A 19,416-nucleotide genomic window follows, 5' to 3' on the forward strand; every position below is an offset into this window, starting at 1 on the left:
AAATTAAAACACAATCTCCACCTTTGGATTAAAAACAATTAAGGGTAGAGATTGCAATCCTTGTGTATTACTTTCAACCAATAGAATTTTTTTTTTATATGTAAATATTTAAAGAATAAAATGAGAGGGAAAATGAAATAAGGATAAGAGAGAAAATCAATCATTTTTCGCCTCAGTAAAAATAGCGTTTTAATGTACAATGATATTATATATGCGGCTTTTTATAGCATCAAAGTAAAAAAACGCTATCTTAAATTATGAGTTATGTCAAAAATAGCATTCTCGACTAGAACGCTATCTTCTTATGATATCTTTACCCCCTCCCCTTGTAGTGCACTCATAACCTTTTTTTTGGGTAAAGAATTAGTCTTTTCGTTGCCATAATTTAGATAAGCATGTGGTGATGGTAAAGGTCAGGGATCTTTGGTTACTTGTTCGCTAGTAAGCCTTTTCCCATAGTAAATGGCTTTGACCAATGATGCAGTCAGCAAAAAAAAAAAAAAGAAGTGAAAGATGATGACAACGCCCTACGTATCAAAGGATTATGAATAATTTTCTACAAAGATCTCAAACAACTCAAAGTAAACGATGTTGATTATTGGACTATAAGTTGCTTTCATTAAATGAGACTTGGACTTTATAAAACATAATACTTTTTTTTTCTTGTTGATTGTGGTTGTGGTTGTTTTTCTTTATACGGAAAACATGAATACCAACTTAAACTAGAAATTTAGCAAAAATAAAAAACTTAAACTAGAAGATGGTATCGCCTGGGATTATGGCAGATGGTGATTCTAAATCACTTAGCTTGGTCCTCTTTATTTTGATCACCGGTAATACTTCACTTCTGTGTTTTCTCTCTGTTAATTTTCGTTGGAATCAATACTATGTGCTCTGCTTGAGTATGTGTTTCTTTGACGTTTACTATAATCGATTGGAATCTATAAGCCAAGGGATGAAGGTCAATAAGTATCGCAGTTATGGCCCTTACATTTTGATGAATAAAAGTTTATGTTTTTCCTCTGTTTGATGAACATGATAACATTCTTGCTCTTATTATATTGAGTATAATAGAAGTTGAACAACGTGGTTAATGTTTTTGCTGTTTTCTTGTGTTTGATGTTCTCCATGACAGCCACAACAGTGACCGGAGATTCTCTGGACAGTGATAGCCAAGTCTTATTGAGCTTTAAATCTTACCTTAAATCTTGGAAATTAAAATGAATGGGAAACAGAGAAGCAAGATGTGTGTCAATGATCTGGGATCACATGTGTACCTCTAAGGGAAGTAGAGTCACAGGGATCAATCTAAGGGGTTCCACCATCTCAGATCCTCCATTCAGCAACTTCTCTGCCTTAACACTGCTCACATTTTTCAATTTATCAAGTAACACAATCCAGACGACCTGAGTCGTTGCCACAACTTGAAGCATCTGAATCTTTCTCATAATATCATTGGAGGGGAGCTTAGCTTATCGGGTCTACCGAATCTTGAGGTTCTTGATCTTTCGGTGAATAAAATTTCTGGTGATGTTCGCTCTAGCTTCCCATTGTTATGCAACAGCTTGGTTTTTGCAAATCTATCGACCAAGTGGCATAATAGATGACATCTTCAATGAGTGTAGGTATCTGAAGTATGTCGACTTGAGATACAATAGATTCAGTGGAGTGATTTTAGGAGGCTGGTCAAGTTTTCAGTTTATGGGAATCGTCTCTCCGGTAATATCTCAGCTTCCAACTACACTTTGCAAGTGTTGGATTTGTCTAGAAGCGGTTTTGTTGGGGAGTTTCCGGGCCAAGTTTCGAATTGTCAGAATCTGAAGGTGTTGGAAACATTCCAGCTGAGATAGGATCCATATCATCTCTCAGAGGTTTGCACTTGGGGAATAATATGTTTGGAGGAAATATTAGGGAGATTCACTCAAGTGAAGTATATAGTTATGTATGGTAACTCATACGTTGGAGGTATCTATTCTTCGAACATCCTCACGTGACCTAATCTTTCAAGGCCACAACAACTTTTCAGGCCGGCTACCTTCTGAAATCTCCTAGATGCAGAGTTTGACGTTCTTGATTTTTTCTTATAGCAACTTCAGCGGCGTGAGTATGGGAACATGCCAGAGCTTCAAGGACTTGATCTCTCGTTTAACAGGCTGACTGGTTCAATACCAGCTTTGTTTGGAAAGTTGACGTCTCTTTTGTGGGCTTATGCTTGCGAATAACTCTCTGTTAGGAGAAATGATTGGAAACATCTCGAGTCTATTATGGTTAAACGTGGCAAACAACCAGCTCTCTGGTGGACTCTATCCTGAATTGACTAAAATGGGTAGAAATCCTACTCCAACGTTTGAAGTGAACCGGCAAAACAAGGACTACATAATTGCTGGTTCTGGTGAATGCTTGGTGATGAAGAGATGGATTCCTGCAGAATTACCTCCTTTCATATTTGGATTGGAAACTCTTACAAAAAGGAGTTGCAGGAGCCTATAGGACCATGCTCGTAAAGGGAAATGTATTTTTCCTGTATGCCCTCCTGGTTTTGTTGTGGGCCTCCTTGATGTTTCAGGCTATTTGAGGTTCCTGCAAATATATATCTCAGATGAAGAAGTTGAGTATGCTTCATTTGGGGTTCAATGAGTTTGAAGGGGAAGAGATTGGACAATTGCCTCTTGTGTTTCTTAACCTGACCAGAAACAATTTCTCAGGCCAGATTCCTCGAGAAATCGGAAATATATATATAATCTGCAAAATCTTGATCTGTCTTACAACAATTTCATCCGATCAGCCCGAACCCTAAGGCGTTCCTGATACTAGACGAACTCAGCCTCAGCTCCATCTGTTCTCAGCTTGCATCCCGGACAGCTACAACTCGCGTTCCCGATCAGATGCATTCCATTCCAGCTCGCGTTCCAGCTTGTTCCAGCTCTCGTCCGATCGTCCAGCTCGAGGTTCTCTTGGTGGTCCGGTTCTACAATCTTCAAAACCTTAAAGGTAATTCGAAATCTGAAAACATGAATCGAATCTGGTTGTTTTGTAAAGATTGAAACCCTAAAATATAATCTCTAAAAAGATGAAAGCCATAGGATAATAGATCAATACCCATATGAGTAAATCGAAGATCTATAAGTTCGATCCAAACCCTAAAATCGAGATTTGATCCATTGATCAATTAAAATCAGAACCTTGAAGGTTTTTGAATCTCAAAATTAAACTCCCTTGATCTAAGATCAAATCGAATTCCCAAAACCCTAATTTGAAAAATCGATTTTAATTGTTTGGAATTTGAAACTTTGTTTGATTGATTGATCACCTAGAACTATGATTATAATTTGTTTAAACTTGAATCTTGAAATCTGAATTGATTGGAATGTTTAAACTAAAACCCTAACGATCTAGTTTAGATTGTTTAAAATTGAAATCTGAAACTATAGGATTAGGTTAAACTATTCTAGACATAATCATATTTGTGGCCATGTTGGCTTGTTGTATTCATACCTAAACCTAATCACATTGATTGATTGCAATTGCACTTAGAATCTCATGTTAGAATGGTATTGAAATTGAAATCAAGTATGATTGTTCTTTGCTTGGCCGATTAGCTTGCTTGCGTTGAGTACATTGTATAAACTGATAGAATTCATCTATGCTAGGATTGCAATTACACAACAAACTATATGCATTGATCTTAAATTGAATCATTAGCCGTGCGGCTTGTTTTCCTGTTTTGGCCGTGTGGCTTCCTCATGGCCGTGTGGCTTCTTCTTGGCCGCGAGGCATAAACCTTAGCCATAAGGCTTGCTTGCTTGATTGATTCTATTGATTGTGAGTTAAGTCAGCTAGATTGATTGCATATTGAATCTGAAACCCTAAATCTCGAATTTGAATCCCTAAGGGCCTTGAAACCTTAAATCCTATGATGTTGATCCAAATTGAGTTTAGGTTTGATTCTTGTTATTTTGACTGATCTAATTGATGTCTTGAAAGCTAAGGTGCTAGATTATTTTGATTCTCATAAAATCTGAAACCCTAGCCACATTTCGTATTGCTAAGATGATAAAACCCTAATTGGATCAACATAGATTGTTTGCATCATAGCTTGGCCGTGTGGCCTTTATTGCACCTTACTATCATAGTCGTGTGGCTTGCATACATCATATCACCTTGATCACATATAGAATCCGAAAGCTAGGATCGTATGCATCATATATATATCTAGCTGTGTGGCCTCTTTGCTTGCATCATGATTGTATGGCCGTGAAGCCTTGATTGTATTGCATTAAACCCGCATAGCTGTGTGGCTTACTTACTGATGCATTGATCATTACTTGATTGCTTGCTTGGCCGCATCATACATCACCTAGGCCGTGTGACCTCATTGCATATCACCCCTATAGCCGTGTGGCCTGTTTATTAGAAATGCATTAACTCGATTGTTTACTTGGTCACACGATTTATTTTCTTATAAAGATTGAGTGATATATGATTACAGATGTCGAAAATCAGCAATCTAGATTATGCTGCCCTAAATCTCTTTGGAGATAATTATTTACAATGGGCATTAGACACAGAGATTGTCCTGAAATCAAAGGGCCTCGGTGAATGTATCATCGAGGACAATAATGCAAGTGAAAGTAATAGATACAGGGCAATAATGATTACTCGCCAACCCCAAGCCAATGAGGCTGCAGAAAAAAAAATCTAAAGAAAGCAACCACGTCCATCATGATAAACCATACGATTGTAACCGTGATGGATGGAAAGGACGTGGGCATAGCCAAACCACCTTATACGAACATGGACATAAGAATCACTATAACCGTGGTTGTGGACCCAGTTTTGGCCATGGTTAAGGGAGAGGAGGCCGTGGCATTTCTAAGCCACCACACTCGACCAAGTCAGTGTGCCATAAGATATGTAATGGGGAATCATTAGGCTAAAACATCTGATTGTCTAAAAAGAATAATGTTAGTTTCGACTTCTGTGTTTGCTTTGCTTTATGTCTGTGATTTTCTTGAATTAAGAACTTATATTATAAAATGAATGAATGATTTTAGATATGACTAAGAAAATGCCAATATATAAGGCAATGCTGCGGGTATAGTCAGTCAAATAAGGGCGTGCGACCAGTAAAGAATGTCCTAAAAGGCTACGGCTAGGCTAAGTACATTGGCGCCTAAAGAGGCTAAGTACATTGGTGCCTAAAAAGAGCACGCAGGCTTGAAAGATCTAACGCTCTATATCCACCCAAAGAAGCAATGGGCAAAGGAAACAAAGAGCGATCGAAACTATACATGCATTCTCTACTGATCTAGACTATGCAAAGATCAGTATGATAGAGGCAAATGCCATGGTAACCAGATTGGTATACCCCACGAAATTATACACTATATGGCATGACCGGATTAGCCATCCTGGTCTAAACTTGACGCAAAAGATTGATATTAAAAGGGCACACAGAGTTATCCCATAGTATCTCACGTTGTGTAACATGTACACAAGGGAAACTCATTAGGCTATAATGTCCCAAGCATCTGCAGATTATAGTATGATCATGAGGGGGAGTGAGGACAAACCCGTGGTCCATGACCATACTATAAACACGGATATAACAGCTTGATAACAGCTTGGCCGTACATGCTATTACCTATAAGGTTCAGACTCTAAAGTCTATAAGCTTGGGGACATCACGAGTTTTACATGTATATAGGTTAATATGCATCAGGCCATATAAGTGAGCATAAATATTCTCATCTCAGATTGAATACGGGTCATGAGCCAGACATATACCATCTTAAGAGACTATTGAATAAACCACCACAGACATATGTGCCGTCTAAGATGGAACCTCAGAAGAGGATTGAGAATATATGTTGGATAAGAGTATGACTTTCTCCCACGACTTCTAAGAGACTTTGAGCCAAATATGGGTGATCAGAAAGTGGCCAGGTACACGGATTGCATGATCAATGAATCCGACTATCCAACATTAAAAGGAGAAAGCTATAAGCTGGTAAAGAGTAAAGAATGATAAGAAACAAAGTGGTATCAACCATCATTGTCTTGGCAAAGATCCTCAGATTAGAATTATAGACGTCCAAAGAAAGAAAAGATTATACATAGCTAGCTAATCGAGATGCCAGACACTGACCCGAAAAGAAAAGAAAAGAATGACTAAGTCATAACCAGCTTAGCACCAAACGAAATCTGATGTCCTAGAAAGAGACACAGTCAAGTTGCTACAGAGTCTATACAAGATAGACCAAAGTGTTCCATAAGATAAGGAACCTCGGAAAGAAAAAGAGAAAGGTGCATAGAATACAAATCCGAGGTCATAAGGAAACCAAACCAGACATTGAGAAAAGGCTGTGCAGCTAAACATCTAAGGTACCAAACCATGTAGCTTGGGACGCCAAGCTACTAGGTAACAAAGGTCCTGGATAATGAAATCTCAAATCGATTAGATCATGTCTGGAACACAATGGAACCACACATATATATAAGTGTCGACACATGAGAGTTATATTTGTATAAGGATACATAAAGTAGTAGCACTTGAGTTTAAAGATATAAACGAGGATCATGAACCCACGAAAGAGTACTCATAAAGATTAAAGATTAGATTGAAAAGATAAACGTGGGGTTTAAAGTATCTATAAAGAAGAGATATGCGTATTGGCCATACATACATATACAGAAATGCCATCTGATATAAACCAGTGAAATAGATGGGTCTTGTGAGGAATAAGAAACCGTGAGAGATGGTACATGATCACAAGGTGTAAAGGTGTTCATGTTTTCCTACTAACAGCATTAGATCATAGCTTGTTACACAAGGATACTCACAGAGACCATGAAACAGATTATAAGGAGATAAACTCCTATGTGGTGGATGCTGCTACACAAATTCGAAATTGATAAAGGTCTGGTCATAAGAAAGAAAATAGATACTGATGTAGTAAGCAGCATATGGATCACTGGATAAAGAACATCATTGTTCCTAAGCTGTTCATGGATAAAGAACAACATTGTTCCTAAGCTGTACATGGATAAAGAACATTGTTCCTAAGCTGTTCATGGATTAAAACAAAGCAGCTGCATATAGTATGTAATACTAGTAAAAGAATTGTATAAGGACAATCCAAATTCAGTCCATACATATACTTATAAAAGAGATTTGAATTCCTTGTGTTTACTTTATACTAAACCAGCCTAAAGAGAGGTAAATTGGTTGATACAAATTATTTATTAAATCTGTGTGGGTGTCTGGCTAGAGGTGTCCGGCCCTTCTTCTTTGATCATGGCTAGTGGAAAAGAAAGATCAGCCATCATGATTGTCGTCCATAAGCTCGTGTAGTCGAGGTCCATGACCTAATAGATCTTCCGGTGCGTGGTATGATCCACGACAACAAAGGTCATGGGACACCATCAAGGTATGGATAAAAGACTACAATAGCATTACCGAATGCAAGAGAGATTACTGATCGAGATCCATGAGTGTGTTCGGCCGAAGAGCCATAGCTTGATGAGATTATAAAACTCATTACAGCAATAATCATTGATCACATCTTGATCTAGAACACTCATAAGACAAGTTATAAACATGTACAAAAGAAGTCTATGACTCAATATGGATCGATCAGATTAGTGCATAGTCGATGATAATAAAGAAAGATCAATGGACAAAGACATTGGTACACATCCGTGTAGTAGATACACCGGAACATAGGTTTACGACCTGAGGCTATAAGTTCATAAGTACCATGCTCAATATATATATTGTCCACAGTGTGTTTAGTCTGTCCGACCTAATTAAGAGTAGTCGACAGTCAAAGGTCCACTTTTTGACCACGCACACACGATGTCAGAAGACATGAGAAGAGACCGGAAAGGTCAAAGTAATCCAATTGCGGTTCAGTAATGAACTTGGCCGATTTGTTTACTCCCTACCTGCACGTTCAGGAAAGATCACGCATCAGATGCGTAGACTGAAGAAACCTCCACTGAGGTCCACATCAGGGGGAGTAGTACTTGTTGTACTCTTTTTCCTTCATCATATTTTTGTCCCACTGGGTTTTTCATGATAATGTTTTAATGAGGCAACATTAAGCGTATTACAATCCCTGAATGGTTATGACATCCAAGGGGGAGTGTTATAAATCAATTAGTGGATGTCCATAACCGGTCTGGTCCATAATCGGCCCATACACCTAGAGAGAGAGTCGGACACGACTTAGAGAGAGAGAGAGAGGCGGCTTGGAGAAAAGGAAATCATATTTTCTTTTTCCTTGTAATTGTTATCTTTCCATTATTATGTATTAGTAGTTTTCCTAATCCTAGTGGATTTAGGTTTTGGATACTTTCCTTTTTACTTATCTTGTAATCCCCTATATAATGGAACACTTATTCATTAATGATAAATAGAAACATTTCGGTTCTCAAATGAGAAATCGGCCAAAAAAACACTGAACTTTGCGGGAATTGCCAAAAGAAACCTGTACTCGAACCTGACCAATAAAACCCCAATTTTTTGTTGACTTTTTTAGTTAATTCACAAACTTACGGTTGACTAACCAAATTAACACACCGTTAACCGACAGTTAAGACAGTGTTAACTCACCGTTAATTACTGCCGTTTAGTGAAACTACGTCGTTTCATTCAGTTGTTTTGTTAAACACAAAATCTCAAGACGACGTCGTTTTGCTTAATTAAAATTGTTGTTGCTGCCTGGACTCGAACCCGTGCACTCGTGGTCGTAAGGGGGTATTGCCACTGAGCTAGTGGACTTTTCGGAAGGTTATCACACATGTTTATTTTTATTGATCAAAAGATGTGTTTGATTGCAATCAAACAAAATGAAACCCGTGTTTGAACGTAACCCTAATTTCTCAAATCGATTTGGGGATTTCTCTTGTAGAGATGGTAAAGACGAAGTTCACAAGGAATGGAAAGGAGGTAATGATTTTCGGAGCGATGAGGAATTTCGATTACGGGAGTGACGAAGCGGTTCAAGAGTCGAAGAAGGGTGGAGAACGCGATGCTTCTGTGAGTTTGCCATCGCTGGAGAGATCGAGGATTCGTAAAAGCGTTGAAGGGATATCGATGTTGGCATCTACAGAGGTGTCGAAGGCGTCGAAGACTAGGCGGGGAACTTCATATGGGTCGCCTGCGTCATCTCCGGAGAAGACCACGAGGAGGGGAACTTCATATGGGTCGCCTGCGTCATCTCCGGTGAAGGCCACGAGGCGTGGTTCAACTCTGTCTCCTAGAGTTTCGAAGAAGCAGAAGGTAAATGTGGCTCCTTCTGGTGATGACAGAGAAGAATGGCCAGAGACTGAGATGTTGGCATCAACAGTTGCGAAGAAGACAAGGCGGGGAACTTCATCTGGCGGGTCGCCTGTGTCTCCTAGACAATCGAAGAAGCAGAAGGTAAACTCGGAGAGGAGTCTAGGTGATGATGGTGATGACAGAGAAGAATTTCTCCAGATTGAGGAATTTGGGGATATAGGTGATGATGGTAGGGAAGATGAGAACGGTATTGCTGGCATTGAGGAAGTTGGTTGTACAGATTTGAGTCTTTATTTTGGTGATAAAGCAAAAAATGATGACTGTGAGGTTGATGAAGACGAAGGCGATGATGATGCATGGGATGATGATAAAATCAGATGATGAGAATGAAGAGGAGATGAGACCTGCGCAAGCTTACAGAGAAAAAACTGATCCAGAGGAGCTCCTTCAGCTAGGCAAGACATTTTCAGATGCTGAGGACTTCAAACATGCTTGTCTGAGGTATACCCTGAAAACCAGATACAACATCAAGTACTATAGATCCAGTAGCTTGAAGATGGGTGCAAAATGTGCCGCTGAGATGAGAGATGATGAGGCTCCTTGTCCCTGGATGGTCTACTGTTCGTATGATAGGAGGAAACAGAAGTTGATGGTAAAGACATACGTTAATGACCATAAGTGTGAGAGGACAGGGTATTCGAAGATACTTAAGAGGTCAGCAATTGCAAGTCTATTTGCTGAGAGGTTAAGGCTGAATCCTAAGCTCACGGCAAAGGAGATACAGGCTGAGATATTGAGGGAGTATAAGAAGGAAGTTTTAGAAAACTCATGCATTAAGGCCAAGACGAAGGTGATGAAAGAAAGGAGGAAGACCCATGAGGAGCATTTTGATAAAATCTGGGATTACCAAGCAGAGATATTGAGGAGCAATCCTGGATCAACCATGGAAATTGAGACCATACCAGGAGCCACGGTTGGAACCAAGCAGCGGTTCTACAGACTCTACATGTGTTTCCAAGCACAAAAGGAAGCATGGAAGAAGACTTGTAGGCCTGTTATTGGCTTAGATGGAGCCTTTTTGAAATGGGACATCAAGGGACAGTTGTTGGCTGCGGTTGGAAGAGATGGAGACAATAGGATTGTCCCTATTGCTTGGGCTGTAGTGGAGATAGAGAATGATACAAACTGGGATTGGTTTGTGAAGCGTTTGGCCTTGGATTTGGGATTGGAAAATGGGAACGGCTTTGTTATAATGTCTGACAAACAAAAGGTAAACACTTTGCTTTCATGATACTCAATGAATGTTTGATTCTTGTTTCTGATTTTTTTTTTCTGATCTTGTAGGGATTAGTGAAAGCAGTTCATACCCTCCTTCCAGAAGCTGAGCATAGACAGTGTTGTCGCCATATCTACGAGAACTGGAGGAAAGGTGGAAAAGATCTAAGGTTACAGAGGTTCTTCTGGTTCATTGCAAGGAGCTACACTCCTGGTATGTTCAACTACAACATGGACGAGCTTAAGAACTATGATCCTGGCGCACATGCATCTCTGATAAAGACAAAGCCAGAGACTTGGTCTAGAGCTTTCTTCAAGATAGGCTCCTACTGCAATGATAATCTGAACAACTTGTGTGAGTCCTTCAACAAGACCATCAGGGAGCCTAGGAAGAAACCTCTGCTAGACATGTTAGAGGAGATAAGGCGTCAATGTATGACTAGGAACTACAATAGGTCTAAGATGGCTAAGGACAGGAAGACTAGGTTCACCCCGAAGACACATAAAGAGTTAGACAGGGTTGAGAAGAAGTCAAAAGAATGTAGTCTGCGTTGGGCAATTGGGCCAGAGACTGAGGTGGAAGATAGAGACCAGTCATATGTGGTGAATTTGGAGAATGAGACTTGTGCATGTCGAAGCTGGCAAATGAATGGTATTCCATGCATCCATGCTGCTAAGGTCATCCTTGGCGTGGGAAGAAAACTCTCTGAATTTGTTGCTCCTTTCTACACAACCTCTAAGTGGCGTGAAACCTACAGTTTTGGGATCAGACCTGTAAATGGGATGATAGAGTGGCCTCGGACCAATAGATTAGGTGTGATTCCACCACCTAATCGAAATGGCAAGCCTGGTAGGCCTAAAAACCATGATCGAAAGAAGGGAACCAATGAGACAGTGTCTACTACCAAGCTGAGTCGTGCGAACAGGGTAATGACATGCTCTAATTGCAAAGAAGAAGGGCACTACAAGAATACATGTCGGAAGGCTTTTGTTGAGAGCCCACCTAAGAAACCAAGAGGCAGACCAAGGAAATATCAGGTTAGGGTCTTAGTTTCTATCTCATTGTTTTTTAGCTCTCGGTAATGTGTCTAACAATTCATTTATATGTTGCAGGGACTACACTTTGGCGAGTCACAAGCTCAATCCTCAGAAGCTCAAACCTCACAAAATCAATCCTCACAAGCTCAAGCATCACCATGGGAAGTTCCTCAATCTTCAGAAGGTCAATCCTCACAAGCTGAAGCATCACAGACAACATCGTGGGGAAGATGGTTTTTTTAGATGCTTGTGTGTTGTTTATGATGGTCTCTGTCTGAATGCTTTCGTTGTCTGTTGTTTATGATGGTGTCTCTGTCTGAATGCTTTTGGAACAAGAACTACCTTTTTCTTTCTTCTTTTCCTGCTGTTTTAATTTGAAACTCTCAATGAAGATAGTCTTGGTTATTATCTTTGTGTTTTCATCATGTTGTTTATCTTGATGGTCTGTTCAATGGTGCATTTGTCCTTCTATAAACAATCAAGAAGTAAAACATAAACATTACTGAAACATTGTCTTAAAACATAGCCTTACATGAACCATGATTCTTACATAAACATAGCCTTACATAAACAGTCTCCTAGTAGCTATTCATAGACAACCCATCTGCTTTGTCAAACATGATCAACACAAGACATATCACAACGCCTAAACAAACCACCGAAAAACCCACTTTCATGATCACATTCAGCTTCTTAAGTTCATTGCTCGCCTTCCTGACATCTTCTTTCAAGTCTTCCTCCACGGTTTTCATGCTTTCGATCTCCATTTTAATTTTCATAACATCTGATGCAAAGCATTCAACTTTTGGCAATGCATCTTGAACCTCTTCGTAGACAGCTTCATCTACCCATTTATACAAGTGATCCTAGACACAAATCATGAACACAATCTTTATATTCAAACAATTTCTCACTGACTACCTAGCCATTGAATCTTATGTTCTTATCTTAAACACAATCAAATTAAACACTTACATTTTGAAACGTTGGGCATCTAAAGAAAGTTCTTCCTGGATTGACCTTCGTTTTTGATGTGTATATCCCAGTTCTTCGACCACAACCGCATTGCTCCGGGATACCACGAATTCCCATCATATTCACAGACGAATCCTCACAACCCGAACTCATCATGCGATACTCGAAGAAGGAGAGATGAGAATCGAGATTCTTAAGGACGAGATCGAAGAGAATCGCGAACTGGATTTATGATTTCGCCCATTTAGGGTTTATACCAATCGGAGGAGAAAACCGTCGTCTCTTTTTGATTCATTTAACTCGGATTCAAAGAGAATAAAAGAAACTGTGTTCGTATATCCATTGCAAAGTCCACTAGCTCAGTGGCAAAAACCCCTACCATTACACCCGAGTGCACGAGTTCGAGTCGATGGAACCCCATCTTTTTAATAAAAAAAGTTAATGTAAAACGCCTTGTTTCATTAATTTGTCTTTAACTCGGATTCGAAGAATAAAAGATATTGTGTTCGTATAGCCATTGCAAAGTCCACTAGCTCAGTGGCAAAAACCCCTACCATTAAACCCGAGTACACGAGTTCGAGCCGTAGGAAACACATATTTTTAATAACACAGCTATATAAACGAATCCGTTTGTCTTTAATCAGACAAAGTGATGAAACGACATCGTATACTTTAACACCCAAAATTAACGTCCGCTTAATTAACAGTTAACTCGGTTAACGGTGTGTTTATCTGGTCAGTCAATCGTAAGTTTCTTAATAAACCCGAAAAGTCAACAAAAGTTCAGGATTTTATTGGCTAGCCCATATGTCCAGGTTTCTTTTGGCAATTCCCGCAAAGTTCAATGTTTTTTTGGCCGATTTCCCGTTCTCAAAACTTGGTTTTAAAACAGTTTATTAGTTGTTGGGAAGCACTACCTACCACTCCTTTTCAAACTGTTATCTTTTATAAGAAAGAATCTTTAAAACCCCCAAAAGAAGGGGGAATCCGAACCTATGACACACTCATCTATGCGTTCTATTATTGAACTCACGAGACTGGGAAGCTTTGCGAATCACCGACAGGCAAACTTAATCTCTTACCCAGTCAGGTTTTTGTCCGGACATCGATCTGTCCCTGTTCGTGGACTTCCTACATTCCTGATTAGATCTGGAAAATGAAGTTGTTGCCGCGGGAGATCGAGAAGTTAGGGCTTCATCAAGCTGGTTTCCTCGCTCAGAAGCGTCTTGCTCGTGGTATTAGGCTCAACTACACTGAAGCTGTAGCCCTCATTGCCACTCAGGTATCCTCTGTTTCGAGATAGATAGAGTCAAGATGTATACTAGTAGTGCCTCATCATTTGAATTGTTTTTGTTCAAATCTGGTTGTGTAGATTCTTGAGTTTGTTCGTGATGGTGATAAAAGCGTGGCTGAGCTCATGGAACTTGGCAGACAACTTTTAGGAAGGTGATATAGGATGATGAACTCTATATATAAGTCAACGATGATTCTTTAATCTTGAATACTATTTGCATTCTTTTTTGTAACAGGAGACAGGTTCTTCCTGCTGTTGTACATCTTCTGTATACAGTTCAGGTGTTTGTTTCATTAATTCTCAATTGCTTTTTTTTTTTTATGTTGCTTATTTTTTGGCTTTTCTTTAGGACGTGTGTCAAGTTTGTTGTAACTAGTTAAGGTGCTTTTAGGTCGAAGGGACATTTCATGATGGTACAAAGCTAATAACCGTTCATGAACCCATTTCTCGTGAAGACGGCAACCTTGAATTAGCTCTACATGGATCTTTCCTTCCAGGTTCGTGGTTTTGATCGTTTTCATTCTACGGTTTCATGGAACACTTTGCTTAGAGTGAATACTTCTTTAGGTCATTCCAGATTTTAAATTAGCCTAATATCATCCCTACATTTTTGTATGTGGATGGAATTGACATTTTTTTTTCCTACACAAAGTGTGTTCTTCTATGCGTTAGAAGCTTAGGAGAAACCAACTTAGGTTATCTATTTCATGCCAAACAGAAGTTAAATCCACGTTAGTAAATATGCTTTATGTGGACAGATTATGATATATGATTATTTTGCAGTCCCTTCACTGGATAAATTTCCTGAAGCTCATGATGAAGTCATTCCTGGCAATATAACATATGGAGATGGAAGTATAATAATAAATCATGGAAGGAAAGCTATAGTCCTGAAAGTCGTCAACACTGGGGACAGACCAGTACAGGTTTCTTCATTTTCTACTCAACTCTCGTTGGTTTTATAAAGATAAAGTTCATTTTCACTTAAATTTTCAGTCTCTCTTTTCAGGTTGGGAGTCACTACCATTTCATTGAAGTGAATCCATTGTTGGTGTTTGACAGACGCAGAGCTCTCGGTATGCGTCTAAACATACCAGCTGGAACAGCTGTACGGTTTGAGGTTCGATTTCTGAACATATATCTCTTGTTTCTTGTCTATAAGTAAGATGAGCTTTAAGTCCTACCATTATTGAAAATTTCTGTGCTTTTCGCAGCCAGGAGAAAGGAAAAGCGTTGTACTTGTGAATATTGGTGGAAACAAAGTGATAAGAGGAGGAAATGGAATTGTTGACGGCCCGGTTGATGATGCCAACTGGACAGTTTTGATGGAAACCATGGAGAGGAGAGGCTTCAGACACCTAGAAGAAGGGGATGCTAGGTTAAGTCCTAGTTATTTTGTTTCTTTACTTGCTGTATTCAACTAAAATTCAAGTTTTAATTGGTTTCTTTTGCAGTGAGGGGATCTCAGGAGAAGATCCTACATTTACTACTACACTTTCTCGTGAAAAGTATGCAAATATGTATGGTCCTACCACTGGTGACAAGCTGAGGCTAGGTGACACCAATTTATATGCAAGAATAGAGAAAGATTACACCGTTTATGGCGATGAATGCGTATTTGGAGGTGGGAAAGTTCTGAGAGAAGGCATGGGTCAAGGAATAGAGCATTCTGATACTCTTCTTTCCTTGGATACTGTTATTACCAATAGTGTGATAATTGATTACTCAGGAATATATAAGGCAGATATTGGTATTAAAAATGGTTATATCATCGGTATTGGGAAGGCAGGCAATCCAGATACCATGCATGGTGTGCAGAGCAATATGCTTATTGGGGTAATTTAGTTTACTATTTAAAACACAGTAAATATCACTGTGGGCTGCTTATAAATGTCTTGTTTATTTCCTTAGGCTAAGACTGAGGTTATTGCTGGAGAAGAGATGATTGTAACTGCAGGAGCTATAGATTGTCATGTGCATTTCATATGTCCTCAATTGGTATATGAAGCAGTGTCTAGCGGTGAGCAAGATTAGTCTTACTGCATATATACTCTCCTTGAACATATTATGGCATTTGTAATTATCTTTGGACTCTGATTTTGATCACTTGCCTCTATTTCATAATTATCTTTAGGCATTACAACTATGGTTGGAGGAGGGACAGGGCCTGCTTATGGTACACGTGCTACTACCTGCACCCCTTCTCCGTTCGATATGAAGTTGATGCTGCAGTCTACAGATAGTCTTCCTCTAAACTTTGGGTTTACAGGGAAGGTGTGATATGTTTTCCTTTTTGATAATTATTGCTTGTTATCTGGCTAGACCTCTTACGGTTAGCAAATGTATCGTTGTTTAGGGAAACACATCTAAACCCTTGGAGCTTCGTCAGATACTGGAGGCTGGGGCAATGGGGTTGAAGCTCCATGAGGACTGGGGAACTACTCCTGCTGCTATAGACAACTGTTTATCTGTTGCAGAAGAATATGATATCCAAGTCTTATCTTTACCTTGACATATTATTTTAAGAAACTAAATAAGCAGTTTCCAAATATACTCAAATGGTTTGGATTTGACAGGTGAACATACATACTGACACCTTAAACGAATCTGGTTTTGTGGAGCACACAATAGATGCATTTCGAGGGAGAACAATACATACATACCACAGGTTTATCAGCATCTCACCCCTTCATACACCTTTCAGATGATTGCTTCTTAATATTAGTTAAGAGGTGTAATTGGCAGATATAACTAAATATGTTTACAATACTATTATATTTGAAGCAATTACTGAAGTTGTATATTTGTTTATTGAATCCTTCTAAACAGCGAAGGTGCTGGTGGTGGACATGCACCTGATATCATCAGAGTTTGTGGTGTAAAAAATGTACTCCCCTCATCAACTAACCCAACACGGCCGTATACCAAAAATACCATAGATGAACATCTTGATATGTTGGTATGAGAATTTAATATAAGTATAACCCCTGATGGTGAATTAATTTACTTATTTGTCTTGTTAATAACCTCGTATGCAAACACAAGCAGATGGTGTGCCATCACCTTGACAAGAACATCCCAGAAGATGTAGCTTTTGCTGAATCAAGGATAAGAGCTGAAACAATAGCAGCAGAGGACATTTTGCATGATATGGGAGCAATCAGCATTATTTCCTCTGACTCACAAGCAATGGGTCGCATTGGAGAGGTTCATTCCTTTAAACCATAAAACATTTTTTGTGAAATCAATAATTGAGATTCTAGGTTCTGAGAAGTAGCTATTTCACCCTTTGCTAGACTTTATTTTAGCTAAAAACTCCATACAGAAATTTATTATGGAGAATTCTTCACTCTCTGTTCCATAGTATTCAAATTATTTAAAGGGCAGATGATCTGCAGAGATTGCTTACCTTGTGTCATGCTCCTAGTCTTTGCATAAAGTAACTGTGGTATCCTTCTCTTGTGAAGGTAATAAGCAGAACTTGGCAGACTGCTGACAAGATGAAGGCTCAGAGGGGAGTGATTGGTTCTAGCACAGCTGGTGATGATAACGCGAGGATAAAGAGATACATTGCAAAGTACACTATAAACCCAGCTATTGCCAACGGGTTTTCTGACTTAATTGGCTCCGTTGAGGTATGCTAATATTTTCCTGTGGCAAGTTTTTAGTTCCTAGATCAATAGATGCCAAAACTGTGTGAAACATCTTTTCTCATGCACAAATGTAACTGCATTCTGTAATGAGAGGGCTATAGGATTTGGTATCATCCAAGCATGTAGCCACTTAACCTCAGTGTTTTTTTTTTTGTTTTGAAAAAATGTGTTACTCTGCAGGAGAAGAAGCTGGCTGATCTGGTTTTGTGGAAGCCAGCTTTCTTCGGAGCAAAACCAGAAATGATTATTAAAGGTGGAAATATAGCTTGGGCTAATATGGGTGATGCAAATGCTAGCATACCCACTCCGGAGCCGGTAATCATCACTGACTACTATTGTATTAAAGTGCACCACACTTATCTAGTGGATTAAAAAAAAGTCAACACTCTTTGCTTTTTTTTTTTTATATTATGACTCTAGGTCATATCAAGACCTATGTTTGGTGCATTTGGAAAGGCTGGAAGTGAAAACTCTGTTGCATTTGTCAGCAAGGCAAGGACTCTTATCATACAATATAATATTCCTTTCTTTCTCCTGATTTTGGATTCAGTTAGTTTCTTTATTTTACCAAACACAGGCTGCCTTGAGAAACGGGGTAAAAGAAGTATATGGACTGAAGAAGAGGGTTGTAGCCGTATCCAACGTGAGGCAGCTCACAAAACTCGACATGAAGCTGAATGATGCGCTTCCAAACATCACCGTGGACCCAGAGACATACGTTGTGACGGCAGATGGTGAGGTACTTTCGTGTGCGCCAGCCATTGCAGTCCCTCTCTCCCGGAACTATTTCCTCTTTTAAGGTTGTAATTTGCTTTGTGGGTCATAGGCACTGCTAACTAAATTGAAACACACCTAAAGCACTATAGCAAGCATACACATAGGTGCTGGATTTGTAATAATAATAGCTTCTCTGAAGAAATTTTTTTCCTAAAAATGAGAGAAGCAAATATAAATTGGAGAGCAATTTTTGGATTGGATTGAAACAATTTTTTTTTATATAAGAAAGAGATCAATGCAATTAGACTCTGTTTAGTCTTTGATTTTTTGAGAAATGAGTTGAATGGATATTAGCATTACAATTATTTATAAGAAGCTGTTGATTCGTTTGCTACTAAATTTATAGTTTTTAAAAACTTAATTTTCTCTATACTATCCCCTCAGCCGTCAAGCTTTTTTGGTAGATTTCTGCCTCTCCGGTGTTTGTCGCTCCTAGACAACATCGGAGAAGGCCTCCGTTTTTTTTTATGCTTCGTTTTGATTTAACTCATGTGTGTTTCCATGGAGTGTTTTGAATTTGGATCAGCAGTTACGGATATGGTGTGTCTCTCCATCGTTGATGGCTGGTAAAGGATGTGGTGGCAGGTCATCTCTTTTGTTTTGGACTAGCTTCGATTGGGGGCATCAGTTAAGGTTCTCTCTTCATTTTTCTCTTTCATATCTCGATATTCTTTATGAGTCTTCCGACGGTGTCACTTTGACAAAGCTTTTCTTTGTTGGTTTGCTCTATCCGGGTTGTGTTCTTCTCTTTTTCATCGTCTTGGCCTCCTTTGCTTTTGTTTTTGGTGAAGATTGTTTGGTGGTCAGTTTTTTGGTGTTGTTCTGCCTCCTCCATTGTCTCGGTTGTCGGATAGAATGTTTCTAGTCATGTTGTAGTTTGGATGAGTTCCACTTGTGGTTTCGCCCGGATCTCTGTTTATCTTGGGACGAGGATTAAGCAAAAGATTCATCTTTGCCTTTTTCCAGTCAGTTTTATGCTGACATGATGAACTTCTGATCGCTTGAGCGTACATCTCTTATCATGAATCAAGCTGCGACAATAATTGCAGATAGCTTGACTCGTGAACAAATGTATCAATCATACATTGCCACCAAGGGTCCCTCGTGGCTTCGACTCC

The 19,416-nt window shown here is 39.2% G+C and overlaps 2 protein-coding genes and 2 pseudogenes across 2 annotated transcripts; 3 read left to right on the forward strand and 1 right to left on the reverse strand.

Annotated features, from left to right (window-relative positions):
• The first annotated feature begins 513 nt into the window (after positions 1–513).
• LOC106395836 lies at positions 514–6,855 on the forward strand (annotated as a pseudogene).
• A 2,057-nt stretch (positions 6,856–8,912) lies between these two features.
• LOC106391363 lies at positions 8,913–11,886 on the forward strand. The gene is made up of 3 exons (XM_013831986.3): positions 8,913–10,556; positions 10,631–11,599; positions 11,675–11,886. Exons 1-3 carry the CDS (start codon positions 9,600–9,602, stop codon positions 11,840–11,842), a joined length of 2,094 nt encoding a protein of 697 aa, XP_013687440.2. The 5' UTR covers positions 8,913–9,599; the 3' UTR covers positions 11,843–11,886.
• A 30-nt stretch (positions 11,887–11,916) lies between these two features.
• LOC106391364 lies at positions 11,917–13,540 on the reverse strand (annotated as a pseudogene).
• LOC106396876 (urease) lies at positions 13,537–18,556 on the forward strand. Its single transcript, XM_013837380.3, has 18 exons — positions 13,537–13,856; positions 13,947–14,020; positions 14,104–14,149; positions 14,260–14,365; positions 14,652–14,794; positions 14,878–14,988; positions 15,083–15,246; positions 15,323–15,704; positions 15,780–15,888; positions 16,003–16,142; positions 16,225–16,362; positions 16,445–16,536; positions 16,698–16,827; positions 16,917–17,075; positions 17,336–17,503; positions 17,702–17,836; positions 17,942–18,013; positions 18,099–18,556. Exons 1-18 carry the CDS (start codon positions 13,731–13,733, stop codon positions 18,318–18,320), a joined length of 2,517 nt encoding a protein of 838 aa, XP_013692834.1. The 5' UTR covers positions 13,537–13,730; the 3' UTR covers positions 18,321–18,556.
• Positions 18,557–19,416: the final 860 nt, after the last annotated feature.

Source organism: Brassica napus, chromosome C2 (genome assembly GCF_020379485.1).
Source record: "Brassica napus cultivar Da-Ae chromosome C2, Da-Ae, whole genome shotgun sequence".
Taxonomy (NCBI): domain Eukaryota; kingdom Viridiplantae; phylum Streptophyta; class Magnoliopsida; order Brassicales; family Brassicaceae; genus Brassica; species Brassica napus.